This window comes from Giraffa tippelskirchi, chromosome 12 (assembly GCF_054371585.1).
Source record: "Giraffa tippelskirchi isolate mGirTip1 chromosome 12, T2T-mGirTip1v1.2.pri, whole genome shotgun sequence".
NCBI lineage: Eukaryota > Metazoa > Chordata > Mammalia > Artiodactyla > Giraffidae > Giraffa > Giraffa tippelskirchi.
The window spans coordinates 101,014,986-101,041,313 of NC_137286.1; the positions used below are offsets into that span (position 1 = coordinate 101,014,986).

Consider the following 26,328-nt stretch of genomic DNA (forward strand, 5'->3'; position numbering starts at 1 on the left):
CAAGTTTTTAATTTGGAGAGCAATTCTGCAGAAATGAACAGAAACTGCTATCTAAACATTTTAATAAGAATAAGCCCCCAAGCCAATATACAATCGAGTGCACTACTTTCTAGTAATTTCATTTATACAACAGCTCCACAAGCTGTTTCGCTCTCCATATTCAGATAACCCTCGCCTCTAGGGTGACTGGAAAAATGATATTTTAATCATGCGCCACATCTGTGATCAGAAATACTTAATGAAACACTCCGATGATCGTATGGTAACAAGCTTCAAAGAACTCTTTCCCAGATTTAGGCAGGATCCGTTTGCATCTTGTGACAATTTTAGCAGTGTATTTTTCAGTATCCCCTTCGGGAATCATTACCCGGAGACACGTGCTTGGGGTGAGGTCCAGCAGTTTTTTCAGTTGGGGGATTTTGCTGGCACCCACAGAACCTCTGGCTCAGTGCTGTCCAATAGAAATACAATGCAAGTTGCACGTGTAATTACAACTTTTCTAGTCATTATATTAAGGAAAGTAGAAAGAAATAGGTGATATTAATTTTACTAATACATTTTATTTAACACAACATAGCCACAATATTGGGCTTCCCAGGTGATACAGTGGTAAAGAATCTGCAGCCAATGCAGGAAGCACAGGAGATGAAGGTTTGATCCCTGAGCTGGGAAGAGTCCCTGGAGGATGGCATGGCAACCCACTCCAGTATTCTTGACTAGAGAAGAGGAGCCTGGTGGGCTACAGTCCATGGAGTCACAAAGAGTAGGACACGGCTGAAGAAACTTAGCGGCAGCAGCATCCACTAGATTATTGTTTCAATGTGTGAAAGTGAAAGTGTTAGTTGCTCAGTCCTGTCCAACACTGAGACCCCACAGACTGTAGCCCACCAGGCTCCTTTGTCCATGGAATTCTCCAGGGAAAAATACTGAAGTGAGTTGCCATTTCCTTCTCTTTCTGATTTACTTCACTCTAAAACAGGCTCCAAGTTCATCCATCTCACTAGAACTGACTCAAATTTGTCCCTTTTATGACTGAGTAATATTCCATTGTGTATATGTACCACATCATCTTTAACCATTTACTGTCAATGGACATCTATGTTGTTTCCATGTCTTGGCTATTGTAAATAGTGCTGCAGTGTAATGTATGTGATTTTAAGCCATAAAGTGTGTGGGATTTCATTATGCCACAACAGAAAATGAATGCAGTAAGATCCAATAATAAATATAACAATAATAGATCACAGTATTCAACACTTACTACATGCTAAACATAATCAATTGCTTTATCTCATCATTCCTCACAGCACCCCCTAAGTCCAGCACTATTATTACCCCAATTTAGCACATGCAAAACCTGAGGCTCAAGACTGAGGATGTGGGAGCAGGGGTCCAGCCCAGGGCTGGAACTCTGAAGAGTCTGGTCACTATGCCACACTGCCTCCTATTCAGAGAGGGGCCCCTCATGGAAGCACTGATGCTGAAGCTGAAGCTCCAAATCTGTAGCCACCCGATGCAAAGAGCAGACTCATTGGAAAAGACCCTGACGCTGGGAAAGATTGAGGGAAGGAGGAGAAGGGGACCACAGAGGAAGAGATGGTTGGATGGCATCACTGACTCAATGGACATGAGTTTGAGCAAACCCTGGGAGACAGTGAAGGGCAGTGAAGCCTGGCGTGCTGCAGTCCATGGGGCCACAAAGACTGAGCACAGCACAGTATTCAAGAGCTGATGACTTAGTGGGGACCAGTGGTACAGACTAAGAAACAGCTTGACGTTGTGGTATGAATTTGCTGCACTTGAGATGTGCATAGGGCGCTGTGGAGGGTCGGGGGCAACATTAGACCAATCTGGAGTTAGGGAAGGCATCTTGGAAAAGGCAGTCTTCAACTGTGTCCTGTTACTTTGTTTAGTCGTATTTATTTCCTCCTTAAAATTTTCCAAATAATATGCAAATATACAAACAAGAGAGTAAAAAACATATCTCTTCACCCAGAGATATTCACAGTTGACCATTGGTGACCTTCCAGGAGTGTATGTATGTGTGTGTGTGTGTGTGTAAATAGCATATTTTTTATTATCATCATTAAGGTTGAGGAAAACAGCCTAGTTATTCAACTGTAGCAATATACCCACCCAAAACTCAACCACCAGCCTCAAACATATGTCTGCATTTTATTTTAGGAAAACATAAACTGGGTCACAAAACGTCTTCGGAAAGCAGGATAAGTCATGAAACACACAGAAGGGATCTAAATTTGCAAATGTGGGGCCACGGCCTTGTTCAGAGGGGAGGGCTGATGTGAACATTTCCTCTTCCAGGAAAAGCGAGGTTCACTCAAGCTGCAAAGCCCAGCAGGTCATTAGATTTACAGCCTCTTTTAAAGGGTTGAGTTATGATGGCTTCTAGGTATCGATTAGCTGAGCACACCCACCCGGAATTCAGCAGAGTCAAGGGATGAGAAGGAGAGGGGAAATGGTGGTGCTGATGGTCTTGATGTAGTTTTCAAAGTCACTTCCAAAAAGGGCGATGAGGAAATAGTTGAGTATCCCGGCGAGGGACATGACGAATAGGAACAGGATAATGCGTTTCCCAAATATGTAACCAGGCGTGCTGGAAAGGAAGGAGAGAGAAAACTGGAGAAGAGCACAAATGACACCAATTTAACAAAAAATATTATTGCTTTGAAATATATATGGTTTAAAGGATACCTCCTTTTACTCAAGAATGCTCCATTTACTTCATATGAAGGATGGACTTGTCTTAGCTAGTATTAGTCATTGAATCTAGTTCAGAACCAAACAAAAAGAGCCTTAAACCCATCACCATCAGGGCTCTGCTCTTTGGCTTCTCTGTGCCATGGGAATGCCAGCTTCCAGATGGCATGAATGTGGTGGCTTCCACTGGTCACTGGGGTTCTGACCACAGATTAGGAACCCATGGATTCATGAAGACCCTCTCAGGAGCACCTGTAAGAGCCATGCTGGCAGCTGTGTGTGATGCAGGATTTTCAGTGCCTCTATGTGAGAAGGGATGGTGTACATGAACCAAGAAGCCTGGTGGATTCTGATAGCTGCTCGCGCATCCAAGGGCTCAATCTAGTCTCCTGAGGCTGTCTGGGAATAACTCAAGTTCCCACTAATAAGAGCTGGCCTCCAGGGCTGGAAGGCAGGCCCTTACATATGAAGCGAATCAAGGAAGGGAGACTTTTTAGTACTGGATGATTTCGTCTCCCTCTCTCATAGGCTCTAAATCCTGCACTGCTTGCACAGAGCATCCACTGGGGTCAGGAGGCATCTCTCCAGTGACATGTGATCACACAGCTGTGGTCAGTAGCTGCCCTGGTTCCCCTCATCTGTAGCATCCTTCTGTGATGGCTCTGGATAGTCCATTCCTGCAGCACTGGTATGTTTTGAAAGTTCAGCCAAGTGGGTCACCAGGTGAAAAGTGAAAGTGTTACTTGCTCAGTTGTGTTATACTCTTTGCAACCCGATGGACTGTAGCTCAATAGGCAAGAATACTGGAGTGGGGTGCCATGCCCCCCTCCAGAGGATTCTTCCCAAACCAGGGATCCACCCCGGGTCTCCTGCATTTTCAGGCAGATTCTTTACTGTCTGAGCCACCAGGGAAGCCCCATGGGTCGCCAAGTCTGTTAGTTGCTAAGGCTGTTAAAGACCCCAGCAAGGGGACTCCTTGGCACTCAGGAGGGCTCCCCAAGAACAGCCAACTCATCTAAACAGGTGCCTTAAGGCTGCCAGGTCCTTGCTTGTTATAATCTAGAGAGTACAATGTGGTATCCATAGGTTCAGTGTTAGAAATTTTATCTTATTGAAAGGGACCCCAAAGGTTCATGATGTAACTCCTAGTTTTCCTGTGTCAAGAATTTGAAAATAATTTCACAGCTGAGTATCAACCTCCTCGCTCTTCACAGTGCTCCATGGACCAGCAGCACAGGAGCTTGTTGGAAATGCAGACCCCCAGGTCCACTGGATCAGAGCCCACACTGTGGACAAGCTCCCCCTGGGACTCACGGGCACAGCAGGATCTGAGAGGCAACCCTAGTTGACAGCTCCCTGCTCCTTGGCTCTCCTCCCTCTCTCCTTGGTTTCCTGTTCACAGTCCTGCTCATGAAGTGACCTATTCTAGCTCTTTGTTAGGAAAAAAAGTATGGTCCCAAAAGAGAGCATTCTGAGCTGAACTGCACATGCACCCCGCCCCCACATTCATATGATGTAGTCCTAAACCACAGTGCCTTAGAATGACTGCATTTAGAAAGAGGCTCTTTAAAGAGGTGATAATGGTAAAATGAGATCACTGAGTAGACCCTAACTCACTATAACCAGTGTTCTTATAAAAAGAGAAGGTCAGGGACTTCCCTGGTGGTCTAGTGGTTAAGACTTTGTGCTTTCCAATGAAGAAAACTATAAGCAAGGTGAAAAGACAGCCCTCAGAATGGGAGAAAATAATAGCAAATGAAGCAACTGACAAAGAACTAATCTCAAAAATATACAAGCAACTCCTACAGCTCAATTCCAGAAAAATAAGTGACCCAATCAAAAAATGGGCCAAATAACTTAAACAGACATTTCTCCAAAGAAGACATACAGATGGCTAGCAAACACATGAAAAGATGCTCAACATTACTCATTATCAGAGAAATGCAAATCAAAACCACAATGAGGTACCATCTCACGCTGGTCAGAATGGCTGCTATCAAAAAGTCTACAAACAATAAATGCTGGAGAGGGTGCAGAGAAAAAGGAACCCTCTTACACTGTTGGTGGGAATGCAAACTAGTACAGTCACTATGGAGAACAGCATGGAGATTCCTTAAAAAACTGGAAATAGAACTGCCATATGACCCAGCAATCCTACTGCTGGGCATACACACCGAGGAAACCAGAATTGCAAGAGACACGTACCCCAAGGTTCATCGCAGCACTGTTTACAATAGCCAGGACACAGAAGCAACCTGGATGTCCATCGGCAGATGAATGGATAAGAAAGCTGTGGTACATATACACAATGGAATATTACTCAGTTATTAAAAGAATGCATTTGAATCAGTTCTAATGAGGTGGATGAAACTGGAGCCTATTATACAGAGTGAAGTAAGTTGGAAAGAAAAACACCAATACAGTATATTAATGCATATATATGGAATTTAGAAAGATGGTAACGATGACCCTATATGTGAGACAGCGAAAGAGACACAGATGTAAAGAACAGACTTTTGGACTCTGTGGGAGAAGGTGAGGGTGGGATGATTTGAGAGAATATCATTGAAACATGTATATTATCATATGTGAAATACATCACCTTTCCAGGTTCGATGCATGAGACAGGGTGCTAAGGGCTGGTGCACTGGGATGACCCAGAGGGATGGGATGGGGAGCAAGGTGGGAGGGAGGATCAGGATGGGGAACACATGTACACCCATGGCTGATTCATGTCAATGTATGGCAAAACCCACCACAATATTGTAAAGTAATTAGCCTCCAATTAAAATAAATTAACAAAAAAAGACTTCATGCTTTCAATGCAGGGGGTGCAGGTTTGATCCCCTGGTCAGACAAGCTGGGATCCCACGCAGCCAAAAAATAATTTTTTTTAAAGAGAAGGCTAGTGGGGTTTCCCTGGTAACTCAGTGGTAAAGAATCCACCTGCCAGTGCAGGGGACATGGGTTCAATCCCTGATCTGGGAAGACCCCACATGCTGTGGAGTAACTAACCCCATGTGTCACAACTATTGAAGTCTGTGCTCTAGAGCCCAGGAGCCACAACTACTGAGCCCAAGCACTGCACCTACTGAAGTCCATGCACCCTAGAGCTGAACTGAGCTCCAGAATAAGAGAAGTCACTGCAATGAGAAGCCCACGCACCACAACTAGAGAGTAACCCCTGCTCCCTGCAACTAGAGAAAAACCTGTGAAGCAACAAAGACTCAGCACAGCCAAAAATACATAATAAATTTTAAAAAATGTTTTACAGAGAAGGTTACAACATAGATACACACAGTGGGAAGATCCTTGAGGACACAGGGAGAAGATGGCCAAGTATAAGCCAAGGAGAGAGGCCTCAGGAAAGAACAACCCTGCCATTGTCCTGATTTTGGACTGCCAGTCTCCAGAATGATAAGAAAATACATTTCTGTTATTTAAACACCCTGGTCTGCACGGAGCACTTTGTTCTGGCACCCTCAAAGACAGAGAATTACCTACTAATGTTGGTAAAGAAGTGGAAAGAAGTAAAGGAGTCTATTTTTTTTTTTTTTTTTTTAGCCAGAGAATAGAGGCTTCAGAGAAATTAAATTGTTAAAAGTCAAATATCGTAGTGAGTCAGATTTATCACATGAATGAGGCCACCATATGCTCATTACAGAAAGGAGGGAAAGTGATTTGTGAAGCTATTTCAGAACCTGTTCAAGATAAATCTACAGTGAAGGATGAAACAGGAGTGCCTCCCGATGAAATAGTGGTGTTCTTGGTCTGGGCAGGATGTTTCTAAGGACTCGAGGTGTAGCGCCCCTCAAGGAGGCGGTTCTCTGGGGCTTTAACTCTTCCCAGACAACTTCTCCAGAGACGTCACTGCCTTTGTCGCCGCTGAAGAGGCCTCTCTGATCACTTCTCGGCCTTTCGGCTAAGATCAAGTGAAGGAGGAGCCTCTCTGAACTGGGCGGCCTTATCCACCAGAAAGTGAAAGTGAAGTCGCTCAGTTGTGTCCAACTCTTCTCAACCCCGTGGAATGCAGCCCACCAGGCTCCTCTGTCCGTGGGATTCTCTAGGCAAGAATACTGGAGTGTAGCCTTTCCCTTCTCCAGGGGATCTTCCCAACCCAGGGATCAAACCCAGGTCTCCCACATTGCAGGCAGATTCTTTACCAACTGAGCCGCAAGGGAAGCCCAAGAATCCGGGAGTGGGTAGGCTATCCCTTCTCCAGCAGATCTTCCCATTCCAGGAATCAAACAGGGGCGAGGTAGGGGGAGCTATTGTGAGACATGGAGAGGGACAAGAAGCGGAATGCAGGGGTGGGCGCTGGGGCCAGCACGTGGGCAGCAGTCCCCGCAGCATCTTCCCCACCCTTGGAACCCATCAGCGATTCTGATCGCTCCGGAACTGGTGGCAAACTGTAACTTGAACCTTTCTTCTCTAAGTATCGTCATTTACTTTACTAAAACCCAGCTTTCCCAACCCAGGTCTAAGGAAAGGACAATTGTCACCTACGCTGTCTCTGTCATCGCAGACATGTCTGTTACTCAAGAGAACTTATCACAAGGTGCAAGCTTTAGTTCTCCTTCCCCTAGGCAAACAATGGCATGCTTCACTCGCGGCAGGCTTTGGGAAGCCAGACAGGGGGATGTAATTCAAGGCCCAGACGCGGCAGGGTGGGAGTAGAGGCTGTGGTTTTGCAAGGCGTGCTCTTAAAGCATCCTTTGGGAGCCCAGCAGCACGTGGAGGAATTCTTTTTTTTTTTAATGGGAAAACTAGTCAAGGACCCTGGCTGTATTTCCAGAACCAGCAAAGTTCAAGGAGGAAAAAGGATGAGGGATCGAAGTCGCCCTCCCCTCTGCGACCCCTCATGGTCCTGCCCGGTCAGCAGAATATTGTTGAATGACCACTCTTCCGGCTGGAAAAGTGCCACTCTCTCCATGGTTCTTACACCATCCCAGTGACCTACCTCTGAGTTCTCTCCCCCAGGTAGCCAACAAAGTACTTCTGCCTCACGAATAGGTACATCAGTCCAGCAAAGGTGGCAGGAACTAAGAGGAGAAAGGACAACACCCGTGTTAGTGTCCGAGACGCCAAAACTAAGTACTAAGTGAACCCAGTACTAATACAGCCAATAGGTAATCAGTGTTGGTCACAAAATCGAGCAGAGGCCTCAGCTTCTGCCAGTCAGGGCTGACGTGAAGTTCAGCAAAGAGCCAGGGACAGGAAGCATCCTGAGATCCTTAAGAATAGTCATGCTACCTTGTACTGGCATCACAGTGTCGTTTCATACAGTCTTTTCATACCCATCATCTAATCTGAATCCTTTTCACATGACTGGTATCATCTTTTTCTTTTTTATGTATTTATTGTATTTTTGGCTGTGCCGGATCTTCCTTGCTGTACCTGGACTTTCTCTAGTTGTGGCAAGTGGGGGCTACTCTCTGGTTGCAGCGAGTGGGTTTCTCGTTGTGGTGGCTCCTCGTGTTTCAGGAGCACGGGCTCAGTAATTGAGGGACACAGTCTTACTTGCCCTGCAGCGTGTGGGATCTTCCTGGAGCAGGGATCAAACCTGTGCTCCCTGCACTGGCAGGCGGATCCTTAGCCACTGAACCACCAGGGAAGTCTTGGTATGGTCTTTTCTATTTCCAGATGTGGAAACGTGGATTCCAGCAGTCAAGTGACTTGTGTAAGATTGTCAGCTGGTAGGTGCATGTACATGTGTGTGTGTTTGCGTGTGTGTGTATCTAGGAGGAAAGCTAGACTTGCTCCTGGAGCCCTACTCTGAAGGTGGTCCTTACAAAGTACACCCTTCACCTGTGGACCTCCGGGAATCATGATGCTCAACCTTTTCTGAACAATTGCTACGGTTTAGGAAAGATCTCCAGTGAAAGAAATGCCCCTTGCATTCCAACCCTGTGAGGAATACACACAAGCCAAACCAACCCATGGAGTCCTGAACACTTGGAGCCAAGAGTTAGAAACCCAGCCCCATCAGGACTGTTACGATCAGGAGCTAATGCTTAACTCATTCTATTAATGTATTTGACTAAGGGCTGATTACACTTTTCCTACCTATCAGGAATTACTATGAGGGTGAAACAGAAGTATGGGTATAAAAGTTCTTCGAAACTTATCCCCCCCCCCCCCAGCGTTATTCAAATACCAAATAAAGTACATTAACCGAGCACTTGTTATGTGTCGGGTAGTGCTCCAGGCACTCTGGTTACTCGGGTCTCCAATCCTCTCTTCTCCGATGGTTTCAAAGTTGTGACAACTCACAGCTGCCTTGGACAAGGTTTTTCCTGGTTGGTTCCTTCCAGATGGCTCTGAACTAACTTACTGGCCCAACTTTCTGTCACCAGGAACTGAACTGAACATGAACTGATAGAAATCAGGGTGCAAAGTGACTGAACTCACTGCCCATATTTGGGAATCGGTGCCTGCCTCTGGCTTGGACCTGAGCTGCTTGGAACACCAGGAGGGATGTCGTGCATTCAAACCAAGTCTCTAAAATTCTCGGGTTTGAGCAGATTCCCCTGACTCTGTAATGAGTCAGGGCTCCTGCTCTGTAATGTGATGGGTTTAGGCTGGTGTTCCTTTTACCTGAAAAATTATCCAATCTACCATATTTACAGGAAATGACTATTACACTGAGCAGGAGTGACTGACAGTTTTGTCTCCCAGCAATGCCAACACTTGTTTTGGCAGAAAATGCTTACTTCCAGGCCCTGAAACCCTTTTCAACTTCCTTTATCCAACCAGAATAACTCCAGATTCATCTCTATCAAGTATCATCTAAGAAGACATCAAAGGAATCATAACTCCTACTCTAAGTGTAGTTTGACTTCATTTATCAGGTGATGCCAGACATGGTTCTTATTTAACTGAGGGTAGAAAGTGGGAGATTAAGACATGTTTCCTGACAGCCTTATGGATCACCTCGTGCTCCTGAAGTGGTTTCTGCTCTCTCCTCTCTCACTGCACCTGATTCTCTTCCTTCATAGCGTGTCTCACTCTTGGCAATGAATTTATCCATTCATTTATTTTCTGTGGTCCATCTTGCCAACTGCTGTGTGCTTCACCACCATCTCAGTCTTATTTAAAGCTGTGTGTCCAGGGAACAGGGCTTGGCACATAGTAGGTGTTCAGTGTATATTTTTACGGAAATGAATAAAGTAAGAGGACACATGTGAAAACCCAGGATTTATCCTGAAACCCCTGGGAGTCCATCCTGGCTCTGTTATCCACCAGCTGAGCAACCTTGAATAAGTCACTTACCTCCCTGAATCAAAGGATCCTCAAAAGTAACAACAGGGGGCAACAATGTCCGCTTTACCTACTTTATTGGGTGAGTGACCACAGTAAGGATGAAATCATCTATCAGAGGACACTCGCAGCCTTTTCTCTCGCACGGCTGGGCCACGCCATGGAAGCCAGCCAGGTCACACCAAACCTTCAGCAGACACAAGGCCAGTCTCCAAAGCGAACCAAAAATACCACTCGGTTTCCATTTAACTTTAAATCAGTTTGGGGAATCCAACTTGCTGAAGTCAAGACTGTTGGCTGCTGAGGACCAGGGAGGCTGGAGACCTCGACCCATGCCGGAAGGAGGAGCGCCATGCAGAAGGCAATGAGCAGTCAGCCAGGCGACGGTTGCCCAGAACAGACACCTTGCGCTCTCATTCAGAATGCCCTTGTGTCTGAGCTTATGCTACTTAAGGCTTCTGAGTCACATTTAGCCTGAAACCACCCTTGTCAGCGCAGCCGCTCTCAACCAGCCACCAGGGAGCCAGCATTAGCGATGCATTACCACAGGGCCCCGTGCCGGCAACCAGTCCGCCGGCACACGACCTCCGGAGGGTCTCACCTCTCTGGGTCTTTGCAGATTGGAGCTGGAGGGCAGGCAAAATCTTTTCAACAAAAAAGCCTACACTTGTACCTCCTGGTGACACATGTTTCAGAGAGAGAACACACAAGGAGAAAAGCCCGGGTTACCTTGGCTGCAGAGAAGCCCGGCGCTCCAGAGCATGACGAGGAAGGTGGGGTAGGCATCCACACAGTTCTGGCTGCAGAATAAATAAACAAGGGGAAAAAATCAGAGGACACAGTTTAGTCTGAAAATTACCTGAAACCCTAAATAATAATCACTGTCTTGCAAGGCGGGCTTCCCAGGTGGCCCTAGTGGTAAAGAACCTGCCTGCCAATGCAAGAGACATAAGAGATGTGGGTTTGATCCCTGGGTCAGGAAGATCCCCTGGAGGAGGGCATGGCAACCCACTCTGGTATTCTTGCCTGGAGCCTGGCAGACATGGACAGAAGAGCCTGACAGGCTGTAGTCCATAGGGTTGCACACCAGTCAGACACGACTGAAGTCACTTAGCACACATGCTCACACATCTCACAAGGCATGGACTCCATTCATAATTCCTCTGACCTCCAGAAACAGACAGCAGGGTAAAGTGGACACAAGCTTGGAATCCATCTACTCCCTTCCCTGGTGAAGCCATTTCTTAATGGATTCTCCTTGGCAGGGGTCCTGCTCCCAGCTATGCCAAAGCACTTCTTGGAATTGAAAAGTGAGTGGCACGGACAGCAGGGCTGGGTGGCAGTCAGGGTGGGGTCAAGAGAGGGACCCAACTGAGGAGACCTTTAGCTCAAACATACAAGTCAGCTCAGATACGTGGGCCAACCTGAAGAAGAACAGGTGAGCCTCCACATTACAGGAGCCAGGGTGGATTAGGCAAAGGTGGCGTTCAGGGAGTTATCTTGCTGATGGCTTTGTCAGGGAGCAGTCCTGGCCCCCGTGCTGGGGTCTGACACCCTTGGTCTTCTTTAAGCTACAGCAATCCTGCCAGTACACGTGGTGACTGTACGGTTTCCTGTGGCTTCTGGGACAAGTAGCCACAAACTCAGAGGGTTAGGACAAATGTATTATCTGCAGGTGAGAAGTCTGAAGTCAGTCTCGATGGACCAAAATGAAGATGTCAGCGTTGCTACATCCCTTCTGGAGATGCACTGCTGCTGTCTCTTTGCCTTTCCCAGCTTCTAGAGGCCACCTGTGTTCCTTAGCTCAAAGCCCCACCCAACCTGCAATAAGTGCGCCATGACTGATCATGTCTTTGCAACCCCAACTCTTCTGCCTTCTTGCACATCTGAAGGACCTTTGCGATGACATTGGGTCCCACCCAGATAATCCCAAATAGTCTCTTAATTTAAACTCAACAGCTTAGCAACCTTAATTCCCCCTTGCCACGTAACATAACCTATTCACGTGTTTCTGGGATCAGGTTGTGAACATCTTTGGGGGGTCATTCTTCTGCCTACCACAGTTTTCTCATGTGTCAGATGAGAAACTGAATCTTGGAGAAGCTGAAGATAACTTACCCAGGGTCACCCAGCTACAGAGTAGCAAAGCCAGGACTTAATACGACTCTAAAGCCAGGACTGTTACCTCTTTGACCCTACAGGCACAGCTCGGAGATAGCGTGGGTTGAGCTCCAGACCACCACAATGAAGCAAACACCGCAATAAAACAACTCACAGGAATGTTCTGGTTTCCTGGTGCACATAAAAGTTATGTTTATGCTACACTGCAGCCCAGTAAGTGCCCCATAGCATGATGTCTAAAGCACAAGGTACATCCCTTAATGACAAATATTTTATTGCTAAAAAATGCTATCCATCATCTGATGATGCAGGGCCGCCACAAATTTTCAGCTGGTGAAAAACACAGTATCTGTGAAGTATAATAAAACGAGATATGCCTGCACTCAATTAAATAGTGAGTGCCCTCTTGAAAAGCTTCAGTTGCGATCAGGACAATCTATCCGGACATCCATGGAAACACAACATGACAAGACACAGGATGAACAGGGAAAGGCGATGCAACACAGCGGGAGGGGCACGTGATGAGGATTAGTCCTCAACCTGACATTAACCAGCTGTTTGTCATTGGCAAAGCAATCTCTCTGGACTTGGTTTCCTTACTGGTAAAACCAAGAGATGAATAATGAATAACTCTGAGATCCACTTAACCTCTAAGAGTCAATGGTTTAATGCACTGGTTCTCAAGGTGTGGTCCCTGTTTCAGCTGTATCAGAATCACCAGGGACCTTCTTAAAAATGTAAATGTTAATGCCTTCCTTGGACCTATGGAATTAAAAATTCTGGGGGCTGTTCAGTAAGATTTTAAACAGCCCTCCAGGTGATTCTGACACATGCTCAAGTTTGAGAACCACTGGTCTAAGGTAATTCAAACTACAGAGGTAAACTCAAAGATGCAATTTTCTTCAGACTTCCCTGGCAGTTCAGTGGTTAAGACTCTGTGCTTCCAATGCACGGGTTGCAGATTCAATCCCTGGTCAGTGAATATCCCACATGCTGTGTGATGCAGCCAAAAAGGTATTAAAAAAAAATGCAATCTTCAAAATACATTTGGCCTTTTATCCAAATTCCTTTCTTAGAGTCTTCCTCTGGCAGCTTCTTGATGAGCTTCTCATGATTTTTCTCCTAAATATCAACCTTCAAATTGATAGGGCCTCACGATTCAGTTGGTACCACTGAGAACCCTGGAATGACCGGTCTTTGGTGTGTCCCTTACAGAGCCCCCAGGGAAGCTGGGCTGTGTCCTTGGCCATGGGGGCCTTCATGTCTTTCTGATGGTCAAAAATCCTTTACTGGAGAAGCTGACAAGTGGAAAAGATAAGAAACCCATGTATCCTGCCCTGAGATATGGGCATAGGGGGGCCAACAAAGCCTGCTGACTCACTAGGTGACTCACTAGGACACCCAGAACTTCCACAGACCTGTGGACACAGCAATAATTCCAAAGGACAGGAGCCCCTTAATGATCTACTATTTGGGGTGGAGCACTTAGTGAATAAGAGCCTCTTGATGAGGGTGAAAGACAAGAGTGAAAAAGCTGGCTTAAAGTTCAACATTCAAAAAGCTAAAATCATGGCATCTGGTTCCATCACTTCATGGCAAATAGATGGGGAAAAAGTGGAAATAGTGGCAGATTGTATTTTCTTGGGTGCCAAAATCACTGTGGATGGTGACTGCAGCTGTGAAATTAAAAGACACTTGTTCCTTGGAAGGAAAGCTATGACAAACCTAGACAGTGTATTAAAAAGCAGAGACATCACTTTGCCAACAAAGGTCTGTCTAGTCAAAGCTATGGCTTTTCCAGTAGTCATGTATGGATGTGAGTTGGACCATAAAGAAGGCTGAGCACTGAAGAATTGATGTTTATGAACTGTGGTGCTAGAGAAGACTCTTGAAAGTGCCTTGAACACAAGGAAATCAAACCAGTCAACTCTAAAGGAAATCAACACTGAATATTCATTGGAAGGACTGATGTTGAAGCTGAAGCTCCAATACTTTGGCCATATAATGCAAAGAGCCAATTCATTGGAAAAGACCCCAATGCTAGGAAGGATTGAGGGCAAAAGGAGAAAGGGGCAACAAAGGATGAAATGGTTGGATGGCATTGCAGATTCAATGGACATGAGTTTGAACAAACTCCAGGAGATAGTAAAAGAAAAGTCTAGTATGCTGCAGTCTATGGGGTCACAAAGAATTGGACACGGCTGAGCAACTTGGAATGCATGCATGTAACTGAATCATTTTGCTGTATGCTTGAAACTAACAGAACATTGTAAATCAACTCTATTTCAATAATACTTTAATTAATTAATGAAGCAAATATCATTGATAACAGTAATAGGATCAATACCAATCAATAGAACCAATGTAGATGGATCACATTCAAATCATTGGACAAGTCCACGCTACTTAGAAGTGAGCCTAGGGTGAGAGGTGCAGGGGAGAAGAAACCTTAGGGTGTCATTTACCAAAATGCATTTTGTGAGACATTACATTTGATACGCTTTTTTTTTTTTAAGGAGAGTTTTCTGTAGTTCAATAAGACCTCCCCTTCTTGGAGAACCAAGCATCACAGTGTCTCTTAGTACTTTAAAGGGTCTCAAAAGTCTTGCTGTGTGGAACCTGTTTCCCTGTCACACCTTTTTAGCAGCCCACGAACTTGTAACCTATGGGACCCATTTTGGAAAATTACACACCTCCAGAGACCCATTGGAGAAGGCAATGGCACCCCACTCCAGTACTCTTGCCTGGAAAATACCATGGACGGAGGAGCCTGGTAGGCTACAGTCCATGGGGTCGCTAAGAGTCGGACACGACTGAGCGACTTCACTTTCACTTTTCCCTTTCATGCACTGGAGAAGGAAATGGCAACCCTCTCCAGTATTCTTGCCTGGAGAATCCCAGGGATGGCGGAGCCTGGTGGGCTGCCGTCTATGGGGTCGCACAGAGTCGGACACGACTGAAGTGACTTAGTAGTAGTAGTAGTAGAGACCCATCTTCTCTTCACAGCCTGTGCTCACCTGCACTCCTGGGAAAGAATCTTAGGTCCCTTAACTGAGACTTTTCTCCAAAAATCAAACTTTGCTCTGCCTGCACTTATCAGCTGGGAACAGAGCTTCAAGCTGCGTGTTAGACACAGGATAAGACAGTCAAGGGCCTTTTCTCTCTCAAAATCAGACTCAGCTCTGCCCTCAGAGTAGTTCAGTTTAGTTCAATTCAGTCGCTCAGTTGTGTCCGACTCTTTGCGACCCCATGAATCAGAGCACGCCAGGCCTCCCTGTCCATCACCAACTCCCGGAGTTTACCCAAACCCATGTCCATCGAGTCGGTGATGCCATCCAACCATCTCATCCTCTGTCATCCCCTTCTCCTCCTGTCCCCAATCCTTTCCAGCATTAGGGTCTTTTCCAATGAGTCAACTCTTCGCACCAGGTGGCCAAAGGATTGGAGTTTCAGCTTCAACATCAGTCCTTCCAATGAACACCCAGGACTGATCTCCTTTAGGACGGACAGGTTGGATCCCCTTGCAGTCCAAGGGACTCTCAAGAGTCTTCTCCAACACCACAGTTCAAAAGCATCAATTCTTCGGCACTCAGCTTTCTTCACTATCCATCTCTCACATCCATATGTGACCACTGGAAAGACCATAGCCTTGACTAGACGGAACTTAATTGGCAAAATAATGTCTCTGCTTTTAAATATGCTGTCTAGGTTGGTCATAACCTTCCTTCCAAGGAGTAAGTGTCTTTTAATTTCATGGCTGCAATCACCATCAGCAGTGATTTTGGAGCCCAAAAAAATAAAGTCTGACACTGTTTCCACTGTTTCTCCATCTATTTCCCATGAAGTGATGGGACCAGATGCCATGATCTTAGTTTTCTGAACGTTGAGCTTTAAGCCAACATTTTCACTTTCATCAAGAGGCTCTTTAGTTCTTCTTCACTTTCTGCCATAAGGGTGGTGTCATCCGCATATCTGAGGTTATTGATATTTCTCCCGGCAATCTTGAGTCCAGCTTGTATTTCTACCAGCCCAGCGTTTCTCATGATGTACTCTGCATATAAGTTAAATAAGCAGGGTGACAATATACAGCCTTGACATACTCCTTTTCCTATTTGGAACCAGTCTGTTGTTCCATGTCCAGTTCTAACTGTTGCTTCCTGACCTGCATACAGATTTCTCAAGAGATAGGTTAGATGGTCTGGTATTCCCATCTCTTTCAGAATATTATAGGTGGTAGAACAGCCCATTAACCAAAGTCCAGTCTGAACTAACGGCATAACCTGGCTGGGACATCTTGTTTATCGACAGCCCCCAAATCTTGAATGGTCTGTATCAGTTCACAGCCATATTTTATGCTGAAAAACGTGCATTAATCCTTTCAGTCCACCAGCATCATTTATTCTTTATGCTATCTTCCTTTTCTATGGTCTCTAAACATTTACGATCCCACACTCCATCAGCCAAGACTTTTGATGATATAAGCCTATGACAGGTACATTTATGTACAAATTATATACACATACTCCTCTCGATCTGTATATTAAAACTGAGAAAAGCTTAGCTTCCTATAGACAGCAACAGTAAATACATGTTCTCTTCTCGCATCCCCATGGCTCATCTCTCACCCCTCTTGGGTGCTTTTGGAGGCCCCTGGGGAAGCTCTTATTGGGGGTGACTTTCTTTCTGGTAGCTTCCTGGCCAAGGCAATCAGACTGGAGGCCCTGGGGGTGGCCAGTGGGCAGTAACAGCCACTGCGTTATCTCCAGCGCCTTCCACAACCCACCTCAGGCACACACAGGGTGCTGCGAGCTGGCCAGGGAGGAAATGGTCTCTGTAACAGAACCATGGCAGTGTCTGGATGACCTTTATCTTACAGAAAATTCTCCTCCACCCCCGTCATAGGTCTGACCTCTCTGCAGCTCACTCTCCTCCCCTCAGTCTCCTTCCCCTCTCTTGAAGGGTAAGTAGGAAAGTCAGGACCCCCAGGCAACAATGATCGCCCACCACTCTCCTCTAGCATCTTCTGACCTCAGGGACCCCACGCCATTGCAGAACTTCCAGAATGTCTTTCCAATGGCAGCACAGCCACCCCCGTAGGGCACTTCCACAGTCCAGAGGCTGGCCGTGGGGACCAGGCGTCAGTGTGGTGGCTTTGTCGTCTTCTTCTTTTTTTTAATTTTATTTTTATTTATTTGGTTGCTCCAGGTCTTAGTTGCAGCATATGGGATCTAGCTCCCTGACCAGGGACCGAACACAGGCCCCTTGCATTGAGAGCGCCGAGTCTCAACCACCAGGGCAGTCCCAGGGCAGCTTCTGAGAAGCAGAGCTGGTTTACTCCTGGAATAAAAGGCAGAAACCAGGTGGCCTGGCCTGCTGTGGCTCTTCCTCATTGCTGGCAAGGTGGAAGCTTGGCTTCCCACTGGGTACAGAGGAATTCCCCTGCTGCCACTTCTCCAATACTGACCAGCTGTGTTCATAAGAGCACAGTGCTGCTGGTGAGAATGCAGTGATCTGGGCGGGAAGAAGCTTCCCATTCCAGTCTGTCTGTAGAGCAGGATTCCTGGTTTTTGGATTCCATTTTCAGGGAGGTTCTGTCATCATCCCTGATGGAGCGCCCTGTCTTTGCTCCTCTCCATTGCCCCCTGCACATGGCACAGAAGGGCTGAGGGTGCCCCACACATGGTCCCCCCTCCTCCTATAAATGTGAACATCTTACATGGCTTAAAACCATGTCTTTCAACTTCTCCCTACCCTTCTAGAACTTTCCTTGTGTGGCCCTAAGCCCTGTTTTAGAAGGCTCTCTGGGAAACGTCAAAGTCACCTCCAAGCTGAGAGTGAAGGCCAGCTCCCTGGTGGCTTGGGGCTACAGCCCGCCCTTCCTAACAGGCCCCCAGCCACAGGCGTGGAGAAGCAGGCCACAGGCTGATGGCTGAACCCTTTGTCTAAACGTATTTGGCAGAGAGGAAAATGAATGTTCAAACAATACCATTTGGATTTGCATCCCAAATAGCACCCCTCCTCCTTCCCTGAGTTGTTCCGGTGTTTTCTAGCCACCTCTCCTTGCAGAAGTAAAGAAGGAGAGATAGAAAAGCAAGTGCATAGTCCCCTCATGCTCTCTGTCCCGGTCGTTCCAGGAGACCAGGCTTAGGTGCCCGCAGCGCAGCAGGCAGCCTCCTGCCAGTCCTGCTTGTTGCTTCTGATGCTGGCTGGTGAGTAATGGCTGGTTTGCATGGTGGCACCTCGGCACTAACCCCCCAGGAAATTGGTCAACTCCATGACCAAATGACTGGCTGAGAGGTTTCCTGACCAGGCAGGAGTTGTGAAGTCTACTCCCCCACCCCCAACACCTCTACTTCCTCTCTTCAAACACCAGCGCCTGCTAAGATGATGGAAAGTGCCTCCAAAGTCTCCCGGGTGAAGTTCAAGCTTCCCTGGAACCCACCCACCCCCCCGCCACACCCCAGCCTCCAGAAGGTTGTCCCAGGCCCACTTTGGGTCAAAGAGCAGTGTCAGAGTTTGGACTCACTTGGCAGTGTAGACCCGCTCAAAGGCCAGCGTCCCAGTCCTCTGGAAGCTCCGCCCGTTGTGGGTCTTGCTTTCATGCTCCACCTTGTGGGCAAAGAACCCTGCCAGAAGGAAAGGTTTGGATTTATAATGAGCATGTATCCAGAGCCTGGTATCTTAATTTTTTTCCTGGAATGTTAAATGTTTCCTTCTCTCGACCTCTAAACAGCCCTAATTGTCGTCCATCAAATATCACTGAGCACAAAGGTATTCAGCGCTACTCTCGACTAATTGCTACATTTGGTGTTGGTGAGGCAACTGTGAGCAAGACACGCCCCCCCTTTCAAGGACACTACCACCAGAAGAAATAGACAACCAAGTAAAGAAAGGCCTACAGAGAGACTCGTGCTGAGACTGAGTGAGAACATGGAGCCATCAAGGGTCAAAGAGGGGTAACAATTCAGTGTTTGGGTCACAGAAGGATTCCTAGAGGGAGGACATGTAAGATAAAACCTGAAGAACAAGCAGATGGAGGGGGCGGGGACAGCTGAGCAGTCCGCTTTCCTCTATCGGAATGGAATATGCAGAGGTCCAGCGGCAAGACCCTCTGGGGTTCAGTACATCCAGTTTACTGGGAGATGGGGAGGGGGGTGGTAATGGGGCGTATTAACCCGGTAGAATTACAAATGAGGCCGAAGAGAGGTAGGCGGTGAATTGCTCTTTTAATGCCATTTCTCTGTTATCACTCGCCATGTGCCAGACACTCAGCTTATATCAGAGAACTGAACACACACACAGAGCCTTGGCCTCAGGAGCTTGTGTTCCAGCGAGGACACAAGGAGAGGAGACAGACCACACACCGTAAACAATATGCAAGAATTAACATCACACGGTGTGCCGAGCTGTGGACAGAAGCGAGGGCAGAGCGGGGCAGGGGCCCCCGGGGATGCTGGTCAGGGTGGCCAGAGGGAGCCTCAGAGAAAAAGTGGTAAGTGAGCCAAGGCCAAGCAGACGGTGGTAGGGACGTGGCCCTCAAACCAGCAGCGTGACTGTGCCCTTGAGGAGAGCCACGTTAAGAACTTCTGAATTTATTGCCATCTTGGGGAAACATGGAGTTACTGACAGGTATAAGCTGATGAATGGCATGGCCAGAAAGCCACTCTGTTTTAGCGTGGTGAGGGCTTAGAGGGGTGAGACCCAGGACAGGGGGAAAGACAGCAGGGAGCTGGTTAGGGTGATGGCTGTGGGATGAAGAGATGCTGGGAAGACAGTCTGTCTTGTCTATAGACTGGATAGTGGGGATGGGGGAACACGGTCTCTCCTTCCCTCTCTCTCTTTCTTCCTTTCTCTTTCTCTCTCTCCCACCCCTCCTATTTTATTCCTTTCCTCCTAATTCAAGAGTGAAAAAAGGAAAAAGTGTGACGGTCAGTGATCCCACTCGCAGGATTTCTTGTCATCAACTTCACATTAGCCTCCTCAAAAAGACCTGAAAAGGATGCCTCATCCATTGTGTCCATGGATAAAAGCCGTCGTGATTTGCTTTTTGGTGAAAGAACATTCTTCCCCCAGGACTGTGCCCACACCGGGTAGAGCCACAGGGCTTGCTTCACGATGGCACTCTGGTGGATGCCGGACACGTGCTCTGTGAAGCGGGCAGCACATCCTCACGCTGTCAACAAGGGCACTGTGGCTCAGACAGTTTGAATAACCTTCTCAGTCCCTCCGCTGGGGAGCAGGGGGAGTGCTGGGATTCGAGTCCAGCTGGGCATTCGAGAGTGTGTTCATCCTCTTATTATCACATGGAAGCTCACTGCAGGGACTCCATCAGCGATTTGGGGTCTGAGTACCTGACTGTCCACTCTGGATGTCTCTTCTCCCCATAGAATATAGTGGAAATTCTGATCACTGTCTTTCCAGATGCCAAGGTGATGCCCGTGCCTCTGAACACATAAGCAGGGACAGTGTTAAGAAAGTCTGAGGTTATTTCTGCAACCAGCTGCACGGCGGGACCCTCCTCTCAGCCTTCCTCTCTTCTTCCTCTCCTTGCCCAAGAACAGCCCCTTCCTCTTTTTCAAGTCTTAGCCCTCCACCTGCGACCTTGACCCTGCTTTGGCCAGCCTCTTCGGGTCTTTGTTCATCGATGTTTGCCCTACTTTGTAAGTCTTTGGTCTCTGTTTATCTCCTAATCTTTACCCTTGAAACATGCTCAAATCTCTCCTAACCCCAAAACAGAACAAAAACAAGCCTGCCTCTGTCCTGAACCCCCACTAGGGTCCATCTCTCTTTCCTTCCAAGCTAAACTTGAAAGAGTTGGGCCACATTTGTCCACTCCTCCAAACACTGACACGCCATACTCCATATCCTTGAACATGTTACAGAAACTATGCAGGCAGAGAGCATTCACACACTGCTCTTGGCTGGCTGCTAACATCAGGCCAAACCAGAGGGACAGGGAGAGACCAGAGGGGGAAGGCTGCAAACGGTCACCAAGAACCTGCCACATGCTGGCCTCTGCCAGCGACTCAGGTATTATCTCAGGCAACACCTTCAGCCACCACACGTGGAAGGTATTAGTAATTCCACCTCTCTGTTGAGGAAACTGTGGGTCAGAGAAGGTGAATAACTTTCTCAGGATCACATAAAAAGATTCTGAGATTTTCGTTTAGTATGAGTCAGCCCTGTGATACACAAGAATAGCTCACACCTCCATCATTTTAACAGAACTGGTGTCTGGATTTCGGGAACAGATTTCTTGCATAAAAAACACCCACCTGCATCTTAGGAAGAAGATGGCAAGTTGGTGGTGGGTGGGGAGGGAAGGAGTAATCTGATAACTAGGGACTCTGGAAACCAAGTCGGCTGGTGGCTGAGAAATGATATGTTGAACCAGGGATGTTCCAGGTGACTTTGGAAACACAGAAGCTGCAGGCACAGTCTAAGCTTTTCCAAAGAACAGACACACCAGTGGATAGAAGTTAGAGGGCAGCAGGTTTCAGTTTAGTGTAACAGAGAACTTCCCGAGCAGTGAGTGTTTGAATGAATGAATCCAAGACAATCCACATTGTGTAAACTTCCACGTTTTGAAGTAGCTTTGAATCCCAGTTTCACCAGTACTGACTCTGGAATCTCCAGCTAACTCTCTAAGCTCCACTTAGTTATTCTGTGAAATAAGAGTAATAATAGTAGAATATTTCATAGGGTGCAAGGATTAAATGAGATCATGTTATGACCAGCGCAGAGGCACCATACACGACACAAAGCAAATTCTCAATACACTTGACAATGGGAAGAGTGAGCCCAATGCGTTGTGAGCACTCCGTCCTGGGAGTGTTCAGTAGAGGCTGTTGAGAATGCAGTCTAGACTTCTGCTGTCACCATTCACAAGGTCTCCGTGCACAAGGCCCTGGTTCCCTCCCCTCAGCTCACTCTCTCCCCCTCCAAGCTAATCAGTTCGGCTTCCCGTGGGAATCATTTTCTCCAAAGCCATGTTTCCCAGGTTTGCTTAATGTCAAAGCTGCTGGCACCCTGGCCGAGAAGTGGGAGGCCCTCTGGGTGCTACGCAGAGGAAATGCATCTGTTGACACGACCTGGGAAACCCGGCTTTGGTAGCTGTGGTCCAGTCGCTCAAACTTTAAATGTGGTCTGGTTCCCAAACGTGCATTATGTTGGATCAAGCTGGGAGGGGGACTCAGGTTCAATGATCTTGATGATTCCAAAGCGTTTGGAAGGCAGAGGAGGAAGTTCACTGGGCTGGTGGGCTCTGTCTCTCCCCTGGGGAATTGGGAGCCAGAGGGCACCCCCCTCATCCCCCATACTGTCACAGACACAGGGGCTGGAACTCCTTGTCTTGAGACAAACATGAAGTACACAGTGCCTGGCAACAGCATGTAAATCATTTCTAAAGCTAACAGGAAGGGTTTCCAATGTAACTGGGGTGGGGGCAGAGTTTTTGCATATTTCCTGCACTCAATACGGTAGACCTATGGCTGCAACCTCGAGGTTAATTAGAATTGCAAAGAGAGGTTCTGGACCTTGGTTGGACCTTTGTGTTTGCCTAAAAGCCCAAGGTTAAAACAGGTAGAGGTGTTATCTTGAATTTCTCTCGTTCCCCTGCACCACCGCATTGAACAGAGTTAAAACGTGGTCTCGGTGTGACCAGCGAGCCTTGCTCTGTGCCTCAGAGAGGAGCAGGGCTGATCCTGAGCCTCTGAAGGGAGACAAGGACTCCTTCTGTGGCTTCAAAACTGCCCCAACCATTGCAAAATCACTCTGTCCACACGGTGCCCTTGCTGCTCACGGGGCCGGGGACGGGGAGGAACAGAGGCCGTGACATGGACGCCGTGCTGTCCACACTGCCACAAACACAGCCCAATTGACAATGTGTCCAGGATGAAAAGTGTCCAGCCCAAAGCAGGAGCTGGTCCACTCTTGTCTCCGTCCCCCTCAGGAAGCCTCATCAGCTCATGGGACTGTGTCAGCAAGGCCATCATGTCCTGTTGTTACCTATCCAAGATGGCCAGCAGAAAGATTGAGGTTAGAACTCAGACATGTGGCCATCTATCCTCTCTCCTCCCCACGACCTAATCTCATCTGCCAAAAATGACTAGAAATCTCATCATCCGCCTCAAGTCTGCTCAGGGTTCCCTGCGCTTCTACAGAAAAGCCCAGGACTCACCAGACACTCCAGGGCCAGGTCCCGGGGTATCTCGGGGGAGGGGAAGAGACTCTGTTCTCACAGGGGGAGGACCGCGCGGCATCCCCTCACTCAGCTCTGGACCGAGGGCCAGCAGCTCAGGGTGGAAGCAAACTTCTGCAGGGGTGGCTGAGGGGACCCTGGCTCCCCTCCCCTGTCACCGATCTTGACGGGTATCCGGGAGGGCCAGAGGGGGCACCCAAACAACAGCACCCATGCAACTGCCTCCACGAGAACTCAAGGCTTCACGGCAGGCCTCTTGCTTCCTGCCCACCCATCTTCTCCTGCTACCCTCCTCTTTCCTGGGGGCAGGAACCTGGTTTCCCTGTTTGCTGCTACGTCCCCATGGATGCAGGACCCTTCCTGGACCAGGCAGAATCCCCGTAGGAGTATGAAGGTTGAATGACTGATCCTTTGGAGATTTACAGAGACTAAGCATGGCACCTGCTTGAAACAGCAGTGGCTTAGGGCAATGGCAGCCTCACCCAGGGCCATTCGTTGCCTCTCAGAGCTGCAGCTCTGTTGTGTGACACTTACTATGAAAATGTTCAGGTCAGAAAGCTGCCAAGTGTTGTTCCACAGAGGAAACAGACTTGGAGTATGCAAAGTTGGTCTCTCTGGTGCCAGGAAGCCATGGGGAGCCTTACTCTGTGCCCAGAAGGCTTATCACCAGCCTAAGTCCACACTCATGTTGGGGGAAAATATCAGAAAATCCCAAACTGAGTGAATACCCACATTTCCAAAGTTTAACAGTATATGAACATTCAGAAATTACCATTAAGTTACAGAGTAAGTCTTCCCCTTTTTTCCTCTGTCATCATAAACTGCAAATCCCAAACATACCGGCCATGCTGATAAAAAGAGTCTGAGACAGTCCTAACTTAGAAATTTAAAGAGAAATTCTGCCCTGTCCTGCCTTTCTCAGTTCTAGGTCCCTTGCCTGGGTTAAGTGACAGCATGGTTAATGGAAATCCCCTGGAGAAGGGATAGGCTACCCACTCCAGTATTCTTAGGCTTCCCCGGTGGCTCAGATGGTAAAGAATCCGCCTGTAATGCAGGAGAACTGGGTTTGATCCCTGGGTCAGGAAGATCCCCTGGAGGAGGGCATGGCAACCCACTCCAGTATTCTTGTCTGGAGAATCCCCAAGGACAGAGCATCCTGGTGGACTACAGTCCATGGGGTTGCAAAGAGTCAGACACGACTGAGCGACTAAAAACAGCACAGCACAGGGTTAACGGAAATGCAACCCTCAAACAAGGAAATCCTTCTGACCCTCTCTCCCTTTATGTAAGTACATGATGTCTACCAAAGAATGCTTCCAAAATTACACATTGCTAGAAAAAAGGAAGTATTGCAAAGAACATATTTCGTCAAAAGAAATAAAAAAGAAATACAGAGGTAAAATAATGAAAAAGTGAAGTCCCGCCTCACACTAGCCAAATTTATTTTTTTTTAGCCTACAGGTAACAGGTAACTCCTACTGCACTGAACTCAGCCTGCTGCACTCGGTATAACCCAGTGTCTGGGTGAACATATATCTGATTGTCGCTTCCAGGCTTCCTGCCCTCCAACTGACCACAGTAATTAATAGTTAAAGTGCTGATTGCAAACACTTCGTTGAGGTTTCTGTACAACCAACTTGCTGGTCCAGCTCTACAGACAAGATTAATCATCCCCATTAAAGCCAAAGATGGGGAGAAGGAAAACTCCCAATTCACACAGAAGTGTATGCATCCCTGTACAGTCAAATAAAGACACAAATACAGATAAGAAAAAGTGTACACACATATATGCACACAAACACACAAGTGTGTAAGCCTGACTCTCAAACACGGAGACACCAAGCCAACCCTGAGGGAGGGGCTTCCCTTACCATTCTGGACCACGCTGATGAGGGTGACAATGGCCAGCAGGACGATATTGCCCACGGCTTCTTGGTCCATGGTTGTTTCGAGTTCCTAGCAGGACCGCTCAGCTCCCTGGCACCCCACGCCCGCACTGTGCAGGAAGGGGAAGTGGGAGCCGGACTCTGCCTTTCATCATTAGAATTTCCGAAGGTCCCAGCACAGTTACAGGCCTTCTTCTTCTTCCTTTTTATTTTTTTAAACTAGCCACTGAAGTGCCCTGGGCTCAGCCTCTCCTGCCAGAAGAAGCAGGGCTCAGGAGTAGAAAAGGAAGGGAATAAAAAGTGAAACTTGTTTTTCATTCATGGAGCACCTAAAAGGTCTGTGTCCAGGGTACCGTCTTTCTTTCTTTCTTTCTTTGAATTCCTAGGAAAATAAATAAATACTTGACACATGGCAGGGTCCAGAGTAGCAGCCGCATAAGCCCTGGATGAATGAATGAACTAATGAAGGAATGATGATGTTTCTACAGGAAACAAGCAACAAGAGAATGAAAACTAAACCAAGGGGGCTTCCCTAGTGGCTCAGTGATAAAGAGTCTGCCTGCCAATGCAGGAGACACAGGTTCGATCCCTGGTCTGGGAAGATCCAACATGCCACGGAGCAACAAAGCTTGTGCGCCACAACTACTGAGCCTGTGGTCTAGGAACCACTAGCCACAACTGCTGAGCCCATGTGCCACAACTACTGAAGCCCACACTCCCTAGATCTGTGTTCCACAAGAGAATCCACTGCAATGAGATGTCTGCACACCACAACTAGAAAGCAGCCCCTGCTCGCTGCAACTAGAGAAAAGCCTGAGCAGCAGTGGAGACCCAGCACAACTAAAAGTAAAATAAGTAAATAAATAAAATGATAAAAAATAAAAATAAGGAGCAGAAAGAGGGTCACAGGTGACTCCCAAGGAAAGCCTCCACACAGGAAGGATTGCTCAACACCTCAACTGGTTTCTCTGAGGTCATTACTGAGATGCTCCCCTGGAATCTTCTTCACATAATGATGAGTAGAGAAAAGGTAAAAGAGGGAACCTGCTGAGTGAAGTAGGTGGTACCTGGTATTTTACAGGAGGTTTCTCCCTGTAAACAGCAACCACTCAGAAGTTACACAGAACATGCAAGATTCTGTGA

General features: G+C 47.4%; 1 protein-coding gene across 1 annotated transcript; it reads right to left on the reverse strand.

Annotated features, from left to right (window-relative positions):
* Positions 1-1,895: 1,895 nt before the first annotated feature.
* ALOX5AP (arachidonate 5-lipoxygenase activating protein) lies at positions 1,896-25,297 on the reverse strand. Its single transcript, XM_081547229.1, has 5 exons — positions 25,171-25,297; positions 18,626-18,725; positions 10,708-10,778; positions 7,679-7,760; positions 1,896-2,614 (listed from the first exon to the last, which is right to left on the reverse strand). Exons 1-5 carry the CDS (start codon positions 25,238-25,240, stop codon positions 2,452-2,454), a joined length of 486 nt encoding a protein of 161 aa, XP_081403355.1. The 5' UTR covers positions 25,241-25,297; the 3' UTR covers positions 1,896-2,451.
* Between the last annotated feature and the right edge of the window lie 1,031 nt (positions 25,298-26,328).

Bases quoted from the DNA above. Each gene is read 5' to 3' on its own strand.
- ALOX5AP (XM_081547229.1), bottom strand. From the start codon at position 25,240: ATGGACCAAGAAGCCGTGGGCAATATCGTCCTGCTGGCCATTGTCACC. The intron at 10,779-18,625 runs GTGAGTCCAAAC...TTTATTCTGCAG, and splicing joins GAGCGGGTCTACACTGCCAA to CCAGAACTGTGTGGATGCCT. The intron at 2,615-7,678 runs GTAGGTCACTGG...CTTCCTTTCCAG, and splicing joins CTGGGGGAGAGAACTCAGAG to CACGCCTGGTTACATATTTG.